At 42.9% G+C, this 16,828-nt stretch overlaps 2 protein-coding genes across 5 annotated transcripts in view; both read right to left on the bottom strand.

Annotated features, from left to right (window-relative positions):
• Positions 1-964: 964 nt before the first annotated feature.
• LOC311129860 (ADP-ribosylation factor GTPase-activating protein 3-like) lies at positions 965-9,283 on the bottom strand. Of its 3 annotated transcripts, none has more exons than XM_084162366.1 (16): positions 9,087-9,283; positions 8,033-8,151; positions 7,716-7,788; positions 7,358-7,489; positions 7,101-7,181; positions 6,847-6,967; positions 6,694-6,741; positions 6,492-6,538; positions 6,078-6,229; positions 5,789-5,920; positions 4,266-4,403; positions 3,849-4,007; positions 3,511-3,634; positions 2,962-3,049; positions 1,525-1,649; positions 965-1,140 (listed from the first exon to the last, which is right to left on the bottom strand). In XM_084162366.1, exons 1-16 carry the CDS (start codon positions 9,153-9,155, stop codon positions 1,123-1,125), a joined length of 1,626 nt encoding a protein of 541 aa, XP_084018492.1. In that variant the 5' UTR covers positions 9,156-9,283; the 3' UTR covers positions 965-1,122. The 3 variants fall into 3 exon arrangements, with proteins under 3 accessions (XP_084018492.1, XP_084018494.1, XP_084018493.1); XM_084162368.1 differs by having other exon boundaries at positions 6,694-6,750; positions 9,087-9,260; XM_084162367.1 differs by lacking the exon at positions 9,087-9,283 and adding an exon at positions 8,769-8,941 and having other exon boundaries at positions 6,694-6,750.
• A 2,036-nt stretch (positions 9,284-11,319) lies between these two features.
• The window catches only part of LOC311129744 (protein kinase C and casein kinase substrate in neurons protein 2-like), a 34,481-nt gene continuing 28,972 nt past the window's right edge, over positions 11,320-16,828 (bottom strand). Inside the window, exons 9-11 of one of the 2 annotated variants that reach the window (XM_084162164.1) lie at positions 13,965-14,123; positions 12,237-12,427; positions 11,320-11,900 (exon numbers count right to left, since the gene is read on the bottom strand). In XM_084162164.1, coding sequence (XP_084018290.1) covers positions 11,788-11,900; positions 12,237-12,427; positions 13,965-14,123 — 463 coding nt within the window. In that variant the 3' untranslated portion in view covers positions 11,320-11,787. The remainder of the gene's footprint in view (positions 11,901-12,236; positions 12,428-13,964; positions 14,124-16,828) is intronic. The other variant, XM_084162165.1, reaches the window with a different exon arrangement.

Below are 16,828 nucleotides of genomic sequence, written 5' to 3'. Positions count from 1 at the left end.
CTGAACTGATAGCCAAGAGTAGTATGGAGAATATGTTGGCTGCTGAGAGGCAGACCAGATCACGCTACACTGTATAGGACCGTATCCTACCACAGTGTGTCTACACACACACACACAACATTATATGTTACACAATGACAACACAAAGAAATCCCTGTGAGTATTTGGTCCTTCAGTCAAGTGACCTAAGTGAGTGATAGACGTAAGTACACTTCTAAGTCTAAGGGCACTTTCAAACCAATGCAACCAATGCTTCAAAACCACAGCAGACACCTTTTTTCAGAGAGCAGTGTACAGGTGGATACAAGTTACTGAAATGGCGGATTTACACTACCATGTCCAACAGATGAGATGGGGACATTTTTTGTTGCACCCCATCCTGACTAGGGATCTGTCATCCAATGTAAAACCTAACAATGGTTCTCCACTTCACCCCCCCCCCCCCAAAACACAAATTCAGTTGACAACCCTGAATCGGCACATGCAAAACGCGTTGCAGGCATTTTGGTTTGATGGCACCCTAAAATTTAAGACATGTATCCTACATGGCAACATCTCTCTGCATTTGGCAGGTAATTAAAACAATACCCATCAGATTAATTAACTAAATGATTTATATACTGCATGTAGAAAAAAACTAGCTGTCACGCTACCAGAACATACCTTCATTGCAAATAGCTACATAAAAACCAAGGTGACCAAGATGGAATATGATTCAATAACAATTGCACAGCAGAAAAGGAACACAAAACCTAAGTCACCCTCAATTACAACCATAATGTATAATAACAAAAAATGTATTTTGGATACCACTGATATAAACATCTTTAAATAATCAAAACCAAAGGCCTGGAGACAAATTAAATAATAAGCTGCGGAAATAAGTGTTCTTCGTAATGAAATGAAAAGCATTTTCTTCATACATCTACCTCATAGAGGACGTTGTTTCGACATAACTCCAATGTAGATAATGTCGTTTTTATTCAAATAGCTGCTATATACACACGCACATACATATTTTTTTTTATATATATGAACTTGGTATGTGTCCATCGCTCGTCAGGATGTTTACCGACTCCAATACCCAGGGGACCTAAGAGATTGTGTGTCCTAACACAGGACTCACGTACTGTAGTGGTCCTGAAACAAAGAAGATACAACAGGTAAGAACCTACCGCTTACACTGTACCAGTTGTTTGAGGAGTGTTGACGCTGCATAATCAGGTAACCTTTAAATAAAGATTCCCTTGTATACAATGTACTTTGGTAACCAGTATGTTGTATCTAGCATGCCTTTAACATTTACCAAATAGTCACTGATATTGTTGTTACTCTGCACTTACATAGTAATTACATAAAGAAACTGGATTTCCAATTGGAAAATTGATAATATAAAAAGGGCAAGTCTTTGTTGAAATTGCCTTAAAGTCACAATAACACATTCACTTCAGTATGTGGCTCATGTGGGAGTCAATCTGCTGCTAGAACCAAGCTCCAACCAACAGGGCCATCTGAACCACAAACCTGAATGGACGTGACTACTCCACTGGCCATGACCGACAGCCTCCCAGCCGCAGAGCGGACTCCCAGCTTCAGCTGGGACATGTCTGGAGCACTGGGCAGGATGTTGGTCAGACGATATGAGCTGGCTGCATGGGGACCGGAGAGAGGTGGTTAGTAACATCAGTGGTGGTGGCAGTTGCTTTATAATAATTGTTCTTCTGATGGATAAATGGTGTACACATGCAGGGCCTGGATTCATAAAGCCTTTCAGACTAGGAGTGCTGATCTAGGATCAGGTCTCCTGTCTAATTCATTATGATCTTAAAGGCTAAACTGATCTTAGATCCGCACTCCTACTCTGAGATGCTTTGTGAATACGAGCCCTGGTGTTCACTTGATTGAGTGATAGGAATGGTTAAAATGTACACTTGAAAGTGTGATTATATGAATGGTTAAGTTGTGGCGAAATCCTGCACGGAGCCTTCACCGTGCGCTGCCACTTTAAGAGCGCGTCAGAAGGAAATAAAGATAGCTCTTCCGGCTCTCGGTTGGCGCGGCAGTTTGATAGTGTGTGCAACTCTGCAGAAGTCTTGTTTATTTTCAGCGTGCTTAGTTTGTAAAGCGTTTAAGTCGATCGGCGGTGTTACCGCTCTAGGTCGTGGTTGTAATCTTTTGGGGCCGCGCATGTCATTAACCGCATGGATTAGTAGCAACATTGTTGCTAAGCTTTGAAAAACAAACCAACAGACAGTGCAACTGCAAGCCTGAAATCAACAGCTAAGACCCCCCCCGTCCCCCCCCCTCCCCCCTCTCACACACATTTCCCCTCTATCGCTCCAGTGCTTTCCACTGCAGAATACTATTTTTCCCCCCACTGCGCTCCTTTTGATGTTCAGTGTCGCTGGACTATTATGGCCGGATGTATTGGGGTTGACATTTTAGTTAAAGTGAGGTTGCTTGAGAGTTTGTTGTTTGAACTGTATTGATTTTGTGTGGGACTATTGACATTTGGCCAAGAAGATTTTTGGACATTTTAAGGCCTTTGTTTTGTCTATGAACACCCCGCCCACACCCATTCATACCCCCAGCTCACTCCTCCACCGGGACTTAATACAGAATATTGCAAATTCTCTAAGATTGATGACTGGGTTCTTTCTTAATTGTTTCTAAGAAGTGGCCTTTAAATTGCTCTGTCATTATTCTTGTATGAGGTATTATTGGTTGGGTTCCCCCTGTGCTGTAACGTGTGTAACTTCTCCTTTCTGTCCACTGGCTATCTGGCCAACAGGCTACACTCTAGGCAGTCTCTTCTGCTGATGTGTGTCTGGTAGCAATACTCCATCTATCCTACCCTTTTCCTTTGGGCAGGGTTAATACCTGCCTGGCGCCCAAACAAACATATTTATCTTTACCCTCTAACAATACCGCTACAAAGTGTACACTTGTTGGCTTCCCTACCAGTCTGTTTCTTTGGGTCATCAAACAGGTCAGCTGAGCTGATGGAGTTGCTCCCAGAGAACCTCTCCAGGCGAGTCTTCGCCTCGTACTGCATGGAAACAACCACATTAATACTTTATACTACAAATTACATATCTAATACTAAACAATGAACATACTATTACACATAGGGGTTTTACTGTAACAGGGATTTTCAGGTAGATAAAAAGGACAGTAGTTGTAGATAATATCAATCAAAAAGCAAAGTTGCAACAGGGAGACACAGCCAGAACAGAAGCAGCCTTCTCTGAAAAATACCTTCTATATGAATCCCACAACATCGAATGAACTGTAAACACCAGCCTGAGAGGCTTGTAGGAATGTCACAGACTAGCGTTAAACTTTAACCATAACAGTCAACACTGGCAGACATTTGATACTGGCAGTTAAATTGGTCAAAAGATAGGAACATTAGTACAACAGATATATATATTCAAATAATTTCACATTACAATTACACTTTTTTGTAAGTATTTTTTTTATTTGTGTGTCCCGTGACAGTGTGCCTACCTCAGAGTCGTCCTGCTTGCCAAAGTACATGTCAGAGGAGATGGCCTTGACATCCCCAAACTTCTTGCGGGCTTCGCCTGAGTCCGATACAGGGACTGGGTCTGCTTTCCGCCGGGCTGCAGTCCTGTGTGTGTGAGAGAGAGAGAGAGAGAGAGAGAGAGAGAGAGAGAGAGAGAGAGAGGGAGGGTGCATTCAGTGAACAACTGCAGTGAGAAACTTGAAATATAAAAAAACAATTAAATAGTGGCTCAGGGGACTTATCCGGCCAAAATAAAAAGTTACTTTTTCATATGCATCTCTGTATTTTCATCCCTGGAAATCAAACAGTTATATAGTACCTGTCGTCCTGTGAAGAACTCTTGGTGCTCAGGTAGAAGTCTGGCTCCTTGCTCTCTTTCCTCCAGCCAGACTCCCCAGTCTCGTTCCAATTGGAGAAGAACTTGTCAGAGGATTCTGTCGGGTCATCAAACTTGGTCATTGAACTGGTCATCGACATCCTGAAGGGGTTCATATGGAAAAGAGAGCTCAGTCTAGATTGTAACTGATTTCGTTTTTTGGGCGAGTCAAATCCTGCCAGATCATAGCCTGGTCCCAGATCTTTTTGTGATGTCTTTCCAACTCCCATTACAAGACAACACAAATATCTGAGACCAGGCTAGCCATATTAGTGATTACTTCCAAGAAGGAATGACAGAAGGAATGATCTATTGCTAAAGTATTGGAACGTGGCCGGAGTTTGTAGGTGGTGTGGTCACCTGGATGTGAAGGAGCCTTCGTCGGTCTCCTCTTCATCCTTCTCTGTGTACCTCCGGCTCTTAGTGGGCTGCTTGGACCCCACTGGGCTCTCCTGCTGGATGGTGTGCATGTCTGACAGCACAGAGTGTGACACTCCACTAGAGGGAGATAGAGGGGGAGGGAGGGAGGGACACAATGGAGTCAAATAATCATCATAGTATTTGTTACCACAATATCTCCAATGGTTACAACATGTTTCACTCCCAATAACTCCCAGTGTTAATAGTAAAAGTGTTAATACTAATTGTAATTATTTTGCACTATAGCCTATTTATTACCTTACCTCCATAACTTGCTACATTTGCACACACTGTATATATATTTTATGTTGTATTTTTGACTTTATGTTTTGTTTTACCCCATATGTAACTCTGTGTTGTTGTTTTTAATCGCACTGCTTTGCTTTATCTTGGCCAGGTCGCAGTTGTAAATGAGAACTTGTTCTCAACTGGCTTACCTGGTTAAATAAAGGTTAAATAAAAAAAACAAAGTAATTATTTTAGATCAGTGTTTCCCAAACTAGGGGTCATGACCACATGTGGGGGTCACCTGATTTGAAAATGGGGTCGCGAGAGAAAATTCGACTTGGTTCATTGAACCAGGGTTTTGTCAGTAACCTCTGGTAGCCGCTAGATGTGGTTGTAATAAACAGAGTGGTTCCTGTTTTCTTCTTACGAATGTGTGTCTATCTTTTGAACCGTTTAAACTACAAAATATTATGACTGGGATTGGGCTCCCGAGTGGCGCAGCGGTCTAAGGCACTGCATCTCGGTGCTTGAGGCGTCACTACAGACCCCCTGCTTAAATTCCAGGCTGTATCACAACTGGCCGTGATTGGGAGTCCCATAGGGCGGCGCACAATTGGCCCAGCGTCGTCCGGGTTTGGCCAGTGTAGGCCGTCATTGTAAATAAGAATTTGTTCTTAACTAACTTGCCTAGTTAAATAAAGGTTAAATAAAAAATAAAATTAATTAAACCGAGTCACTGAAAGATAAGACTCCCAGGAACACGTACTGTTTCCCTTTACTAGCCATTAGAACTGAGTGGACAAGACCAGGCACTACATCAGACTGGGGGAAAAAGAACATCAATGATGATGTTCCTTTCTACACAGAAGACCATACAACATTATTGCCTGATGATCACCTGAACGTCCCAATAACCTTCTGATGCATTTCAGTCACTTCAAACCATAGTCTTCAGATTGAAATACTGCCAAAAATACTGTCTGACTGACTTCTAAGACTGTCATAGCGCAAACTAAAAAAGTTAACATTGGCTGATGACTACATAACATTTTTTTACATGGTGGGTTTGCAAAATGGGGTCGCATGCCCAAAAAGTTAGGGGTGAGTGACTTATCCCCTGCAATGTAAAGTACCCCTTTAAAACTATGCTACATAGGCCATCTGTAAAAAGTGTGTTTATAAATAAACTAATCCTCTTATCATCCCCGCCACCACCATCAATTCAATCCCCCCACCTCCTGCTGCCAAAGCCCATGCCCAGTCTCTCAGCCTGTTCCTTCTTCTTCTCCCCCATCCCCTTCATCTTCTCTCTGTTACTCCTCTGCTGCTCCTCCAGATCCTTATAGGCCAGTCTCATGGAGGCACCACTGGAGAAAGCGAGAGAGAGAGTTTGAGAGAGACTTGTGTGTGTAATGTTTACTATACATTTCTCAGGCCAATAAAGCCCATTTTAATTGAAATTGGAGACACAGAGAGAGAGAGCGAGAGAGAGCGAGAGAGAGAGAGCGAGAGAGCGAGACTCACATGGATTCCCCTGCTGGTTGGGGGCTGTTCTTGGTGGTGGGTGCTGTATCTCTCTCATTGATTTTGTCGACTGCCTGTGCTTTCTTCTCCAGGTCACAGAAACTCTGTTTGCTCACCTTCTTACCCCCAAGACCACCTTTCTTAGCGCCCAACTGAGACAAAACACAGGACACAGACGTGAATACGTGCCTACTAATCTACTGACAAACATCCATAAGAGATGTATACAGTCCATTCACACTAAAGCACCCCCCCCCCACACACACACACACACACACACACACACACACACACACATAGCCCAATGCAAGTTAAGCATCACCAAATTCACTCTTAATCACATTCAAGAGCACAACACACATAGGTACAGGGGAGGAACATTACCTCCCTAGTCCACTACCATAGAGTACATACGGTTTTCTTGGCCCCTGCTGGTTTCTTCTTGAGAAGAGAGGAGGACTCTAAGGGAGAAGGAACAGCGGGCATTAGAAATACAGTTTATAGAAACTGCTAAGAGCTACTGACCCAGGCTCAGATATTTAATGTCCTCCTAACGCTTAAGGTTCTAGTTGAGTATCTCTTAAGGTTCTAGGGCATAAGCTCTTGGTCCTCTTACCTAAGGATTCTTTAGGAGACACACTTAGCACGTCAACACTGGGACCCTCTGTATTACCTGAAGACAGAAAGAGTTTAGGGCATAGACGACATGGACACACAGATGCAAGTGTGTGTGTGTGTTTCTAGTGTAAATATTGACGTAGAGGTGCACCGTTTTTGTCTCTCTCGGTTTCTTTTGTAGATGGTTCCTCTACTGGGGCGGGGCTTAGATTCATCTGGGCTGAGCTTGTTATATTAGGCTGGGCGGAGCTACGATCATCAGGGAATGCCTGCTAAAATACGCAAGCCAAGAACAAGACCATGTAAACAACATGCACACACTCATAACCTTGTACAATTTCAAACAAATAAGTATTAACAGTCTAACAGTCACACACACACTTAGGGACGTGCACACACACACACCTGTGTGTGCATACTGAAGAAATCCTCCTCCTTATTGACGGGAGATGTTGGAGAGAGTGGGGCCTGGCTGTCCAGCCACAACTGCAGGGAAACAAAACAGAGGATTCATTGGCATCTATAAGGACCTATGTACACAATCATTCATTCAGCCATGTTGATGCGACACGATTATGTTGTTAAAGACAGTATAACAAGTAACCAATATTGACTAAATCCATTTTTGCCCAGTGGAACGTCTGGATGGATGTGTGTGGTACCTCAGTGCCGAAGCGCCTTGTGGCCTGCGTGGCCGAGATCTTGATCTTCTCGCGGTATAGCGCAGCGGCTCGGCTGTTGTACTTGGTGTTGGCGGCATTGGACGTGCAGCCTTGCTGGGCAAAGAAGGCATTCTGAGAGACGGGGGGGGGGGGGGGGGAATGGTTTGAATTATACATTGTCTGTAATACAAAGGCGTTATAATAGTATTGCATACATCATACAGGTCTCATAGAAATAATGCTCACTCATGCAGTCAGAAACAGAACTACTAGTACAACCCTCTGAGCGCTTAACAACACAGCAGGTTGGGATGTGGCTGCCCACCAGTCAGTGCCCACCGTGGATGGCTTTACTCACCGCGCTGGCGTTGCCGCCCACCTGCATGCATCGCACCTGGTACCAGGACCAGTTAGAGTCCAACTCAGTAGACCTGAAACAAACAGTACATGGTTCTGGTTCTGAACACTCCATCGGGCCATAATGTGTCTAAACTGCATGTTGTATGAAGCCAATGGCCCTGTCCAGAAACAACCGCTAGCACCTACCCACTAGTGTAGATCTGAAAGAACAGGATAGGTCTAAGTAATATAGCAGTTAAACATTAGACCCATCCAGTGCTGACAAGTGCCTATGGGGTAGGCGACAAATGTTGTTTTTAATTCATTGCTCCTTACCTGATGAATGACAGGTGCACTCCTAATGACCTGTGTGTTCCTGAGCAGTCTATACAGAGAAACACTCCATAGGTGATACTGGCCCAACTAGGATTCTTAGCTGAACAGTCAAAGCACGCCTGTAATAGAAAAGAAGTTAAGCAACATGTGACTTGAATACAGACAAGGTGTTCGCTGTCCCCTTTATGCAGTGATAAGTCTATGGGGACATTGATAAGCAAGTTAATATGAGCACATGCCAAATAGATAGCAAAACACTAACAATGAAGCAACCCAGTAGCGTGGAGGTCTGAAGTGCAAAATATTGACCTCATACTGTATGTATGCATGGATGTATGTATGTATATATATTTATTTATTTTATACTACTATTCCTTTCTTGTCTAAACAAATCGTTTTTTTTTTAATTGCCTCTACTTGTCCGCATATTAAGAGAACGCCAACATTAACCAAAAGTAGATTTAAGCTAACTAGTTACACATGTTGCAATATAGTGTAAACAATGTTTCCAAAACAGCTTTTCGATGCTTGCGGTTGCAACATCGTCGCGTTTAATGTAGGCCTAAACAGCAGACGGAAACAGCTGGAATCGACAGTTTATGAGCAGAAGGTATTGTTTACGTCGGTGTGAGGTCTTTGTGGTGTCCATGAGTCAACATTTACCAGCTATCTATAATTTAGAATAAATACACTGACGGTAATGAAATAGACTGTCCAACCAGAGTTCCTAAAGTACCATCTTTGATCCAACTGTCATCATGCCACATGACAGCTGGCTCGGCGTGGCTGTCCAGGATGTCCTATATATCGTTCTATTTAAACTGCGCACGTTAACAAATAATTTCTTAAACACTGCAAAAATCTCCTTTGGCAGGAGGACATGCAATGGGCATACGTGGTTCAAAGCTTTTCCATGTGCATTTGTTACGACGCATCTTCCCTTGCCCAGCAAAACAGTGCGACGTGTCATTTTTCCCCTCGCTCTGAAGCTAGCTAGCGCTACTTCCTAGTTAAAGAACGAGAGCATATCAAGACACCGCTTATCAACTCTCACCTTATTCGTAGAAAGGGAACGTAGTCGTTTGAAAATTGTGGAAATATCTTGCTTGGTGGGCTCTGACATCTTTCCACCTGTTGTTAATTTCACCTGATAGGTAAAGTTTAGCAAATTTGTTTCCCTGGGAGTCAAAAAGGATTCCGAACTCTTGTCATGGGTAAAGGCACACGTCAGAACGATAACATTTTTGGCGCTGCTCTGATTGGTCAGCAATAACACGTGGGCATTGCTATTGTAACATGGAAGTCTGGGTAATGAAGTTCAATTTCTTTCTATTATCCTTGACACTATGTTTAATTGAAAAAAGAAAAGAAATGACAACAGTGAAACTTCTCTTTTCGTTCAATTCATTTATAATGTATGCTGTGGGATAACATTGACAAATTGAGTTGTGCAAGTAAAGCTGCTGCTGACTGTGTTCTGTTGATGACATGACCTGAAACGCACAGCATAACCTCTCACACTGACAGAAAACTAATATCAAACCAAATCTATCTTCCCCTCGAAATGCGGTTGTAGGCATAAAATGTAGGTGATATTTCCAGGAGCATCATGTGAGCGCATTCTTTAGCAAACACTAATGTAAGAGCCATAACATCAACTCCCAATATGAGAAACATATACTAGAGATGGGAATTGGGATAGGTCCTATACCATATATAGTTTGCCAATACTGGTAATGCACATGTGGTGGAGTTAAGGGTGTGTGTGTCTCAATCATTCATTAACTTTGAAAAGAAAATGAGAAAAAATATAATCTGTTATTTGTCAATTACTAATCATACGTAGTAGGCTATGGCCCCTCTGGATAAAAATTGTAATTATATTTACAAATGCAACAAGACAGCAAATTCACAAGACATTCGCAATAAAACATACAATTATTGTACAAACTGATTTTTTTTCTCCGAATCACAGCATTTCGTCCGACAGAGAAGAACAAAAGCACTTAAGGCATCTCATAAATTAACAGTCTTCAATTTCCAAATAAAAATCACCACAACTCCCTAATCTTTAACTGCTTAAGTTGTTCGTAGGTTCCTCGCTATTTACATGCAAACATACTTTTATTAAATCGGACCCTCTAGTTTGTGAAAAACAGTAAAAACTGTGGTTTTTATTGCTGAACGTGTAACATTGTTTCGCTGGCACAAAAAAAAATATATTCTCCCAAAGCTTTGAATTCGACATCCAGTGCAAGCTGGGGCTAAAGCTCCTAACTTCAAGTGAGACACCTTATTCCCAAACATTCAGTGTTGGAAGAAAAAAACAACATTCACATGAAGTAAAAATCTACCAACAGAATGTGAAGTCAATTGTGTGAATAGCGGTTGTCACAAATGGCACCCTATTTCCTATATAGTGCACTACGTTTGACCAGAACCCTATGTGCCCTGGTGAATGTCCCTGATACTAAAATGACCAGCAAACGTGTACAATCAATAGGTGAGCCGATACAATCAAACAATTCAAGAATATACAATCAATTAAGGCAGAGGGGTAAAGGTTACAGGAAAACTTATTAAAAGCTGTGAGGGTGAGTGCGTCACTTATTGATAAAATGTGGGTTGGAGCAACCTGGTATCAGAGCATTTAAGTAAAGAATAATACGAAATGCTGAGACCCAGCTGGTTGGAGACGGTGGAAGAACTGGATAGAATTAATCATATCGGTTTCTCTCATTCATCAACTATTCGCTGAGAAAAAAAGTATATTTCTAATCAGATTTAAAATACAAAAAAGGGATGATGAGACTTGACAAATGTGAACTATAGGCATCATATACAATGTTGTTGTGTAAAACCTAATTGTTCAGAACCGGCACTGCCATGAATCCCAAGCCCTTCACTCAAAAGATTTGAAAAAGTCTAAAATAAGAAAACGGGTTGTAGGTTCTGATATTTCGGACAAATGGCTTTCATAATGTAAAAAAACAACAACATCGATTACTGTCAAAAGGATGGGGTGAAGGACATTCAAAACAGCGCAAGAAATAACATGCAATTGCAAATTCCCCCTATTTCGACACAAGGCTTCCAAATCGCATCCTGGACTCCAAACTGGTGTTACAATAGAATCAGATCTATAGAACTAAAAATATGTATCACCAACTGTCTACAGCAAAAATGAATTAAAGAGTCAACCGAGAGATTGATTGGAGACCTAAAAGTAGTTTCAAATAAAATCAAATCTAAAATGTGCAATAGACACATGTATATCCTCTCCCATGTCTGTTCACATCTTTTAAATCTGTTTATTCCTTCAATATCTTCATAACTTCAAGCTACAATTGGAGATTTACATGTTTTCAATAGCTTTTTATATTTTTTCTGTAACAGTAATGGCTTTAAGTAACATGTGCATTTGTAGCTGGCTTTAGACTCTGTACTGGGTGTCCCATCATAAAAGTTGACAATGAGAGCAGGCCGTAGTTGTAGGAAGATTTGTGTTTGTGCACATGGGATCCAGGAAGATAAAACAGAGAGAGCTACATCATCATCTCATCTTCGATGGGCAAACCCCTTCCTTCTGCCACCCCCTTTCTCCCCACCCACCCCCACTGTGGCCAGCCTCTACCACGTAGGGGGTGAGAGGGGTGAATGCGAGGCCTGCCCCACCCCGCCCACCCTCCTGCCCCATCTCCTCCTCCACATCCTCCTCCTCTCTCTCTTTTTCCTCCTCGTCCTTCGCTCTGTCATTACTGGATGTCTTCTACGTAGTTGGCGGGGTAGAGGCCCACCACGCCATCTTTCAGGCGCCCTCTGCACCAGCCCTGGTCGTCCTCGTTTCCTATCTTGGTGAACTCCTCGCCTTCAGGACAAAAAGGAGAACAGGGAGGAAGGGACAGATTATTATGTGAAAAGATAGTGGTAGATGATGAGCATGTCTTTCTGTTGAGCAGTTTCAAAAATGATCTGTGACTCACAATTCAGCCTCACTCACTTTTCTCTGTGTTCTAATGGTCATAGATAACTGATCTGACAGGACATGGCAAGTAAAAGAAGACTGGTGGAGACATCCAGTCCTTTCACTTAGCAGTGGTCATACAGGAGAGCAGACTAGAGAATAAGGGGACAGGGCAGGGGACTTTTCACTCGCATAGTCTTTCAAGTATTCTCGCAGTCACTCACACACAAGCACACACACCTGCTTTGAAGCTGAGTTCATCCTGCTCCTGTCCTTCGTAGTCGTAGATGGCGCGCACGGCCACAGACACCACTGAGGATGCCGGCTCCACCTCAAATGGGTTCCCGTCGCCGTTGGCGTCCTCCATGGAAAACGGGTTCACCCCAGTCTCCTCATCCGACCACTCCTGCGACTTCTCCACACTGCTGGCGCTAGACGGACACAGAGGAGCCAATCAATATAAGGGACATTTGAAAATGTCACTTGTCAATCATGCCCTGCTCACACACCGATTGGACAATCCAGCATGCCAGGCGAGAGAAGCGGGAACAAAAAGAGTTAAGAGGGCCTGGTAGAACAACGACACCAATGTAGAGTACAGCACAACACGTAGAAGGCCCAGCAAATGCATCTCCGAATCCACCCGGATACATAGACTGTAAGCATATAGGTTTCTCCCTTCCTCTCTCAAATCAACCAATGGGGGAAAAACATGCCTTTTTAGGAAACCAATGCTGTGAGGTTTTGTTGGCGAATGGATTTGTGAGTTTGCTTTGACACCACTTGGAGTGGACACACAGACAGAGTGCTGAGGTAAGGCAAGGCAACACAATGGCACAGTGACACGAGTGCAGTACAAAAGCATGGTTGGAGTTCACCCCATCCACCACTGGAGGGAGGTAGATGTACAGTAATCAGATGAACAAACACCCTTCTTCCCCAGTCAGAGAAAACCCATGAAACACACACACACACATCCTCAGGTTACAGTCAGACCCTTGCAGCTGGTACACTCAAACACCTTTGTCATCTCATAGTTCCTGCTTTATGCCAGAGAGACTGAGACACACACACTGTTGACTTTATGAGTGCCGGTTTCTCTGCCCGGCCTTGAGTCAATATCAGACCTGGCGTAAAACAGGACCCAATATAGGTTTATATAAGTTCAAGACAGGCTTTTGTTTAAAGTCAAAATTCTATAGAAATTGTATTTTTAAGTTCCAACTTGCAACAGATCTGACTGTACAGTAACCACAGACAGGAAAAATACATACACACACATGCTCTGCAGGACTTGGCAGTTGGTACTCTGCGCAGAAAGGATGCTCTGCAGGACTTGGCAGTTGGTACTGTTAGGAGTAATGACTAATGTAGGGTTGGTGTGATCGCTCACTGAGAGCCCATGCACAGTAACACAGCCTGCCGCTAGCCAGGGAGAGGGAAGGAGAGAGGAGGAGAGAGGAGGAGAGAGGAGGAGAGGGGAGGAGAGGGGAGGGAAGGAGAGCGGAGGAGAGAGGAGGGAAGGAGAGAAGAGGAGAGGGAAGGAGAGCAGAGGAGAGGGGAGGGAAGGAAAGGGAAGGAGAGAGGAGGGAAGCGGTAGAAAAAAGAAAGGAGGGGTGAGAAAAGAGAGAGCGAGAGAGGGAAAAGGGAGGAGAGGAATAAAAGAGAAGTAATGAAAAATAAAGATGGTAGAGGACAGAAAGGATGTGCCTCAATAGTGTGTTATTGAAGTGTTTCTCAGGGGTGCACATTTTTGTTTTAGCCCAGCACTAGCTCACCTGGTTCAACTACTCAACTAATCAGCAAGCCCTGTGTGCTAGTGCTTGGCTGGAACAAACATGTGCAGCCCTGAGAAACACTTGTGTAACACTAAAATAGTAAATTCACCCAAAGACTGAGGGAAAGAGAAAACAAGAAGAGAGGGAGGGAAGGAAAGCAGGGAGAGGAGTGGGTCTCTTTTTCACCAACGTTTTCACTTCCTCCACTTTTTTGACATTGAGCGGACTGCGGTTGTTGTTGTTGTTGACGACAGTGGGCTGTTCCTTCATGGTCTCCTGGAGATCCTCGTCGTCGTCATCCTCGAAGGGGTTCGAACCCACCGGCTCTGTGCTAGTGGGCACAGTCAGGCTGACCACACGGAGAGAGGCATTTGTGACACACACATACACATACTCATACACACCTTGAATCCAGACAGCTTCGTGACATAGCAAAAGCTGAATCGAAAACCTTGGATGAGGGTTTAGGACATAATGGACACACAACGAGTACACAAGTGACACGTCCAACCATAACCAATTAAATAGACAATATGAGCATTGTGACAACAAACACATGACGAGGCAACGCTGGTTACGTATGTTTTTTAGACATCCATTGTGACACTAGGAGAGTCACACAAAATAAGCATGTTAAGTTGACAAATAAGAAGTGGCCAGTTTTCCATTCCAATTTTCATTCATACAACATTTATACACCTTCACCAATTCCTCTTCTGCTTTTACTAGCATTTTATTAGTGCTTTTCCCCAGCTGATACTCTCTGGGTTTGAGAAAACGTTCCAATTCTTGACTTCACCAGGAATGAATTCTGAATTCCAATTTGACCCATATAACAGCCCATTTCCCTAGACACTTCAGGTAGATCTGAGAGGATCAGATTGGTTTAAGCAATATGGCAATAGCTCCATCTTGCCCTCTGATTGGCTAGGTCAAAGCATCACCATATTAGTGACACCTATCTTGAAGAAAAAAACAATGTTATCTAGAGAAGTACCTTGGGTTAGAGACTGGGGGTAGATTTGGAATTCCACACTAGTCTGCTGTGAGAATGAATTACAATGAAGTCACCCTAGACATTGATCTACAGTCAGTTTTGTATTTCCCCCCTAATAGTTAAGGTTAGGATTTGGGGAAGGTAAGCTGATCCTAGGCCTGTGCTTAGAGGCAACTTCAACCAGGAACATCATATGTTTACAGTGCAGTTGGACCATGGCACGTAGTAGCTATCTGTCCAATCACAACGTCACTGCACTGTGGACAAAATGTGAACACCTTTATTGACAGTCACGGCACTACGCTCTCTGAGGTAACCAAATCTCTCCCAGAGGAGTTGAAACACCAAATAAACACTGAACGGCGGCAACAATGTAACTTTAGTTGGCAGCAGTCAGGAAAAAAAGGATGTTATATTAGGTCTCAGACCAATACCAGTCTGCTTTTAGGTGATAGGCACAACTGTTCCTTGTAGATTATATATAGGGTAATAGTCGATCGTTAGTCGCCCATAAACAACTTTTAAAGTAAGCAAATTATAAAATGCCCATATAGCAGTGAACTATCCCTTTACGGGGGATAGCTAGATAGATGTACTATCCCTTGTAGTGGTTGTACCTCTGATTTTGCTAGAGCGTAGGAATGTGGACCAACTCTCATAATACATGAACATGAGGAAGGAGTGTGGTTATACTACAGTCCAGACAAGATGTTCACTGTTACCCCCTTTTCCTTATATGGCCATTGTTTGTACAGTCTATTGTTTGTGTTGCTGTGAAAATGCATTTCCACTTTGAGTACAACTAATCTTGACTGAAGTGTACAATGGAAATGCGCACACACACACACTTGTTTCATTATCCTTGTGGGCACCAAACAATTGATTCCCATTCAAAATCAAATTTTCCCTATCCCTAAACTTTTCTGAGCCGAGGTCACTGAGTCAAAATGCAGGCAGAGAGCTAATGAGATCTGAAGTCACCCTAGACATTGATCTAGGGTCAGTTTTGTATTTTCCCCCTAATGGTTAAGGTTAAGGTTTGTGGAAGGTAAGCTGATCCTAGATCTGTGCTTTGTAGATATATATACACACAGTACCAGTCAGTTTGGACACACCTACTCATTCAAGGGTTTTTCTTTATTTTTTACTATTTTCTACATTGTAGAATAATAGTGAAGACATCAAAACTATGAAATGACACATATGGAATCATGTAGTAACCAAAAAAGTGTTAAACAAATCAAAATATTTTATATTTGAGATTCTTCCAAGTAGCCACCCTTTGCCTTGATGACAGCATTGCACAGTCTTGGCATTCTCTCAACCAGCTTCATGAGGTAGTCACCTGGAATGCATTTCAATTAACAGGTGTGCCTTGTTAAAAGTTCATTTGTGGAATTTCTTTCCTTCTTAATGCGTTTGAGCCAATCAGTTGTGTTGTGACAAGGTAGGGGTGGTATACAGAAGATAGCCCTATTTGGTAAAAGACCAAGTCCATATTATGGCAAGAACAGCTCAAATAAGCAAAGAGAAATGACAGTCCATCATTACTTTAAGACATGAAGGTCAGTCAATCCGGAACATTTCAAGAACTTTGAACGTTTCTTAAAGTGCAGTCGCAAAAACCATCAAGCGCTATGATGAAACTCGCTCTCATGAGGACCACCACAGGAAAGGAAGACCCAGAGTTACCTCTGCTGCAGAGGATAAGTTCATTAGAGTTAACTGCACCTCAGATTACAGCCCAAATAAATGCTTCAGAGTTCAAGTAACAGACACATCTGAATATCAACTGTTCAGAGGAGACTGCGTGAATCAGGCCTTCATGGTTGAATTGCTGCAAAGAAACCACTACTAAAGGACACCAATAATAAGAAGAGACTTGCTTGGGCCAAGAAACACGAGCAATGGACATTAGACCGGTGGAAATCTGTCCTTTGGTCTGATGAGTCCAAATTTGAGATATTTGGTTCCACCGCCGTGTCTTTGTGAGACACAGAGTAGGTGAACGGATGACCTCCGCATATGTGGTTTCCACCATGAAGCATGGAGGAGGT

Source organism: Coregonus lavaretus, assembly GCF_964263955.1.
Source record: "Coregonus lavaretus genome assembly, chromosome: 5".
In the NCBI taxonomy this organism is placed as follows: domain Eukaryota; kingdom Metazoa; phylum Chordata; class Actinopteri; order Salmoniformes; family Salmonidae; genus Coregonus; species Coregonus lavaretus.
This window is presented reverse-complemented; position numbering and strand designations above follow the sequence as displayed.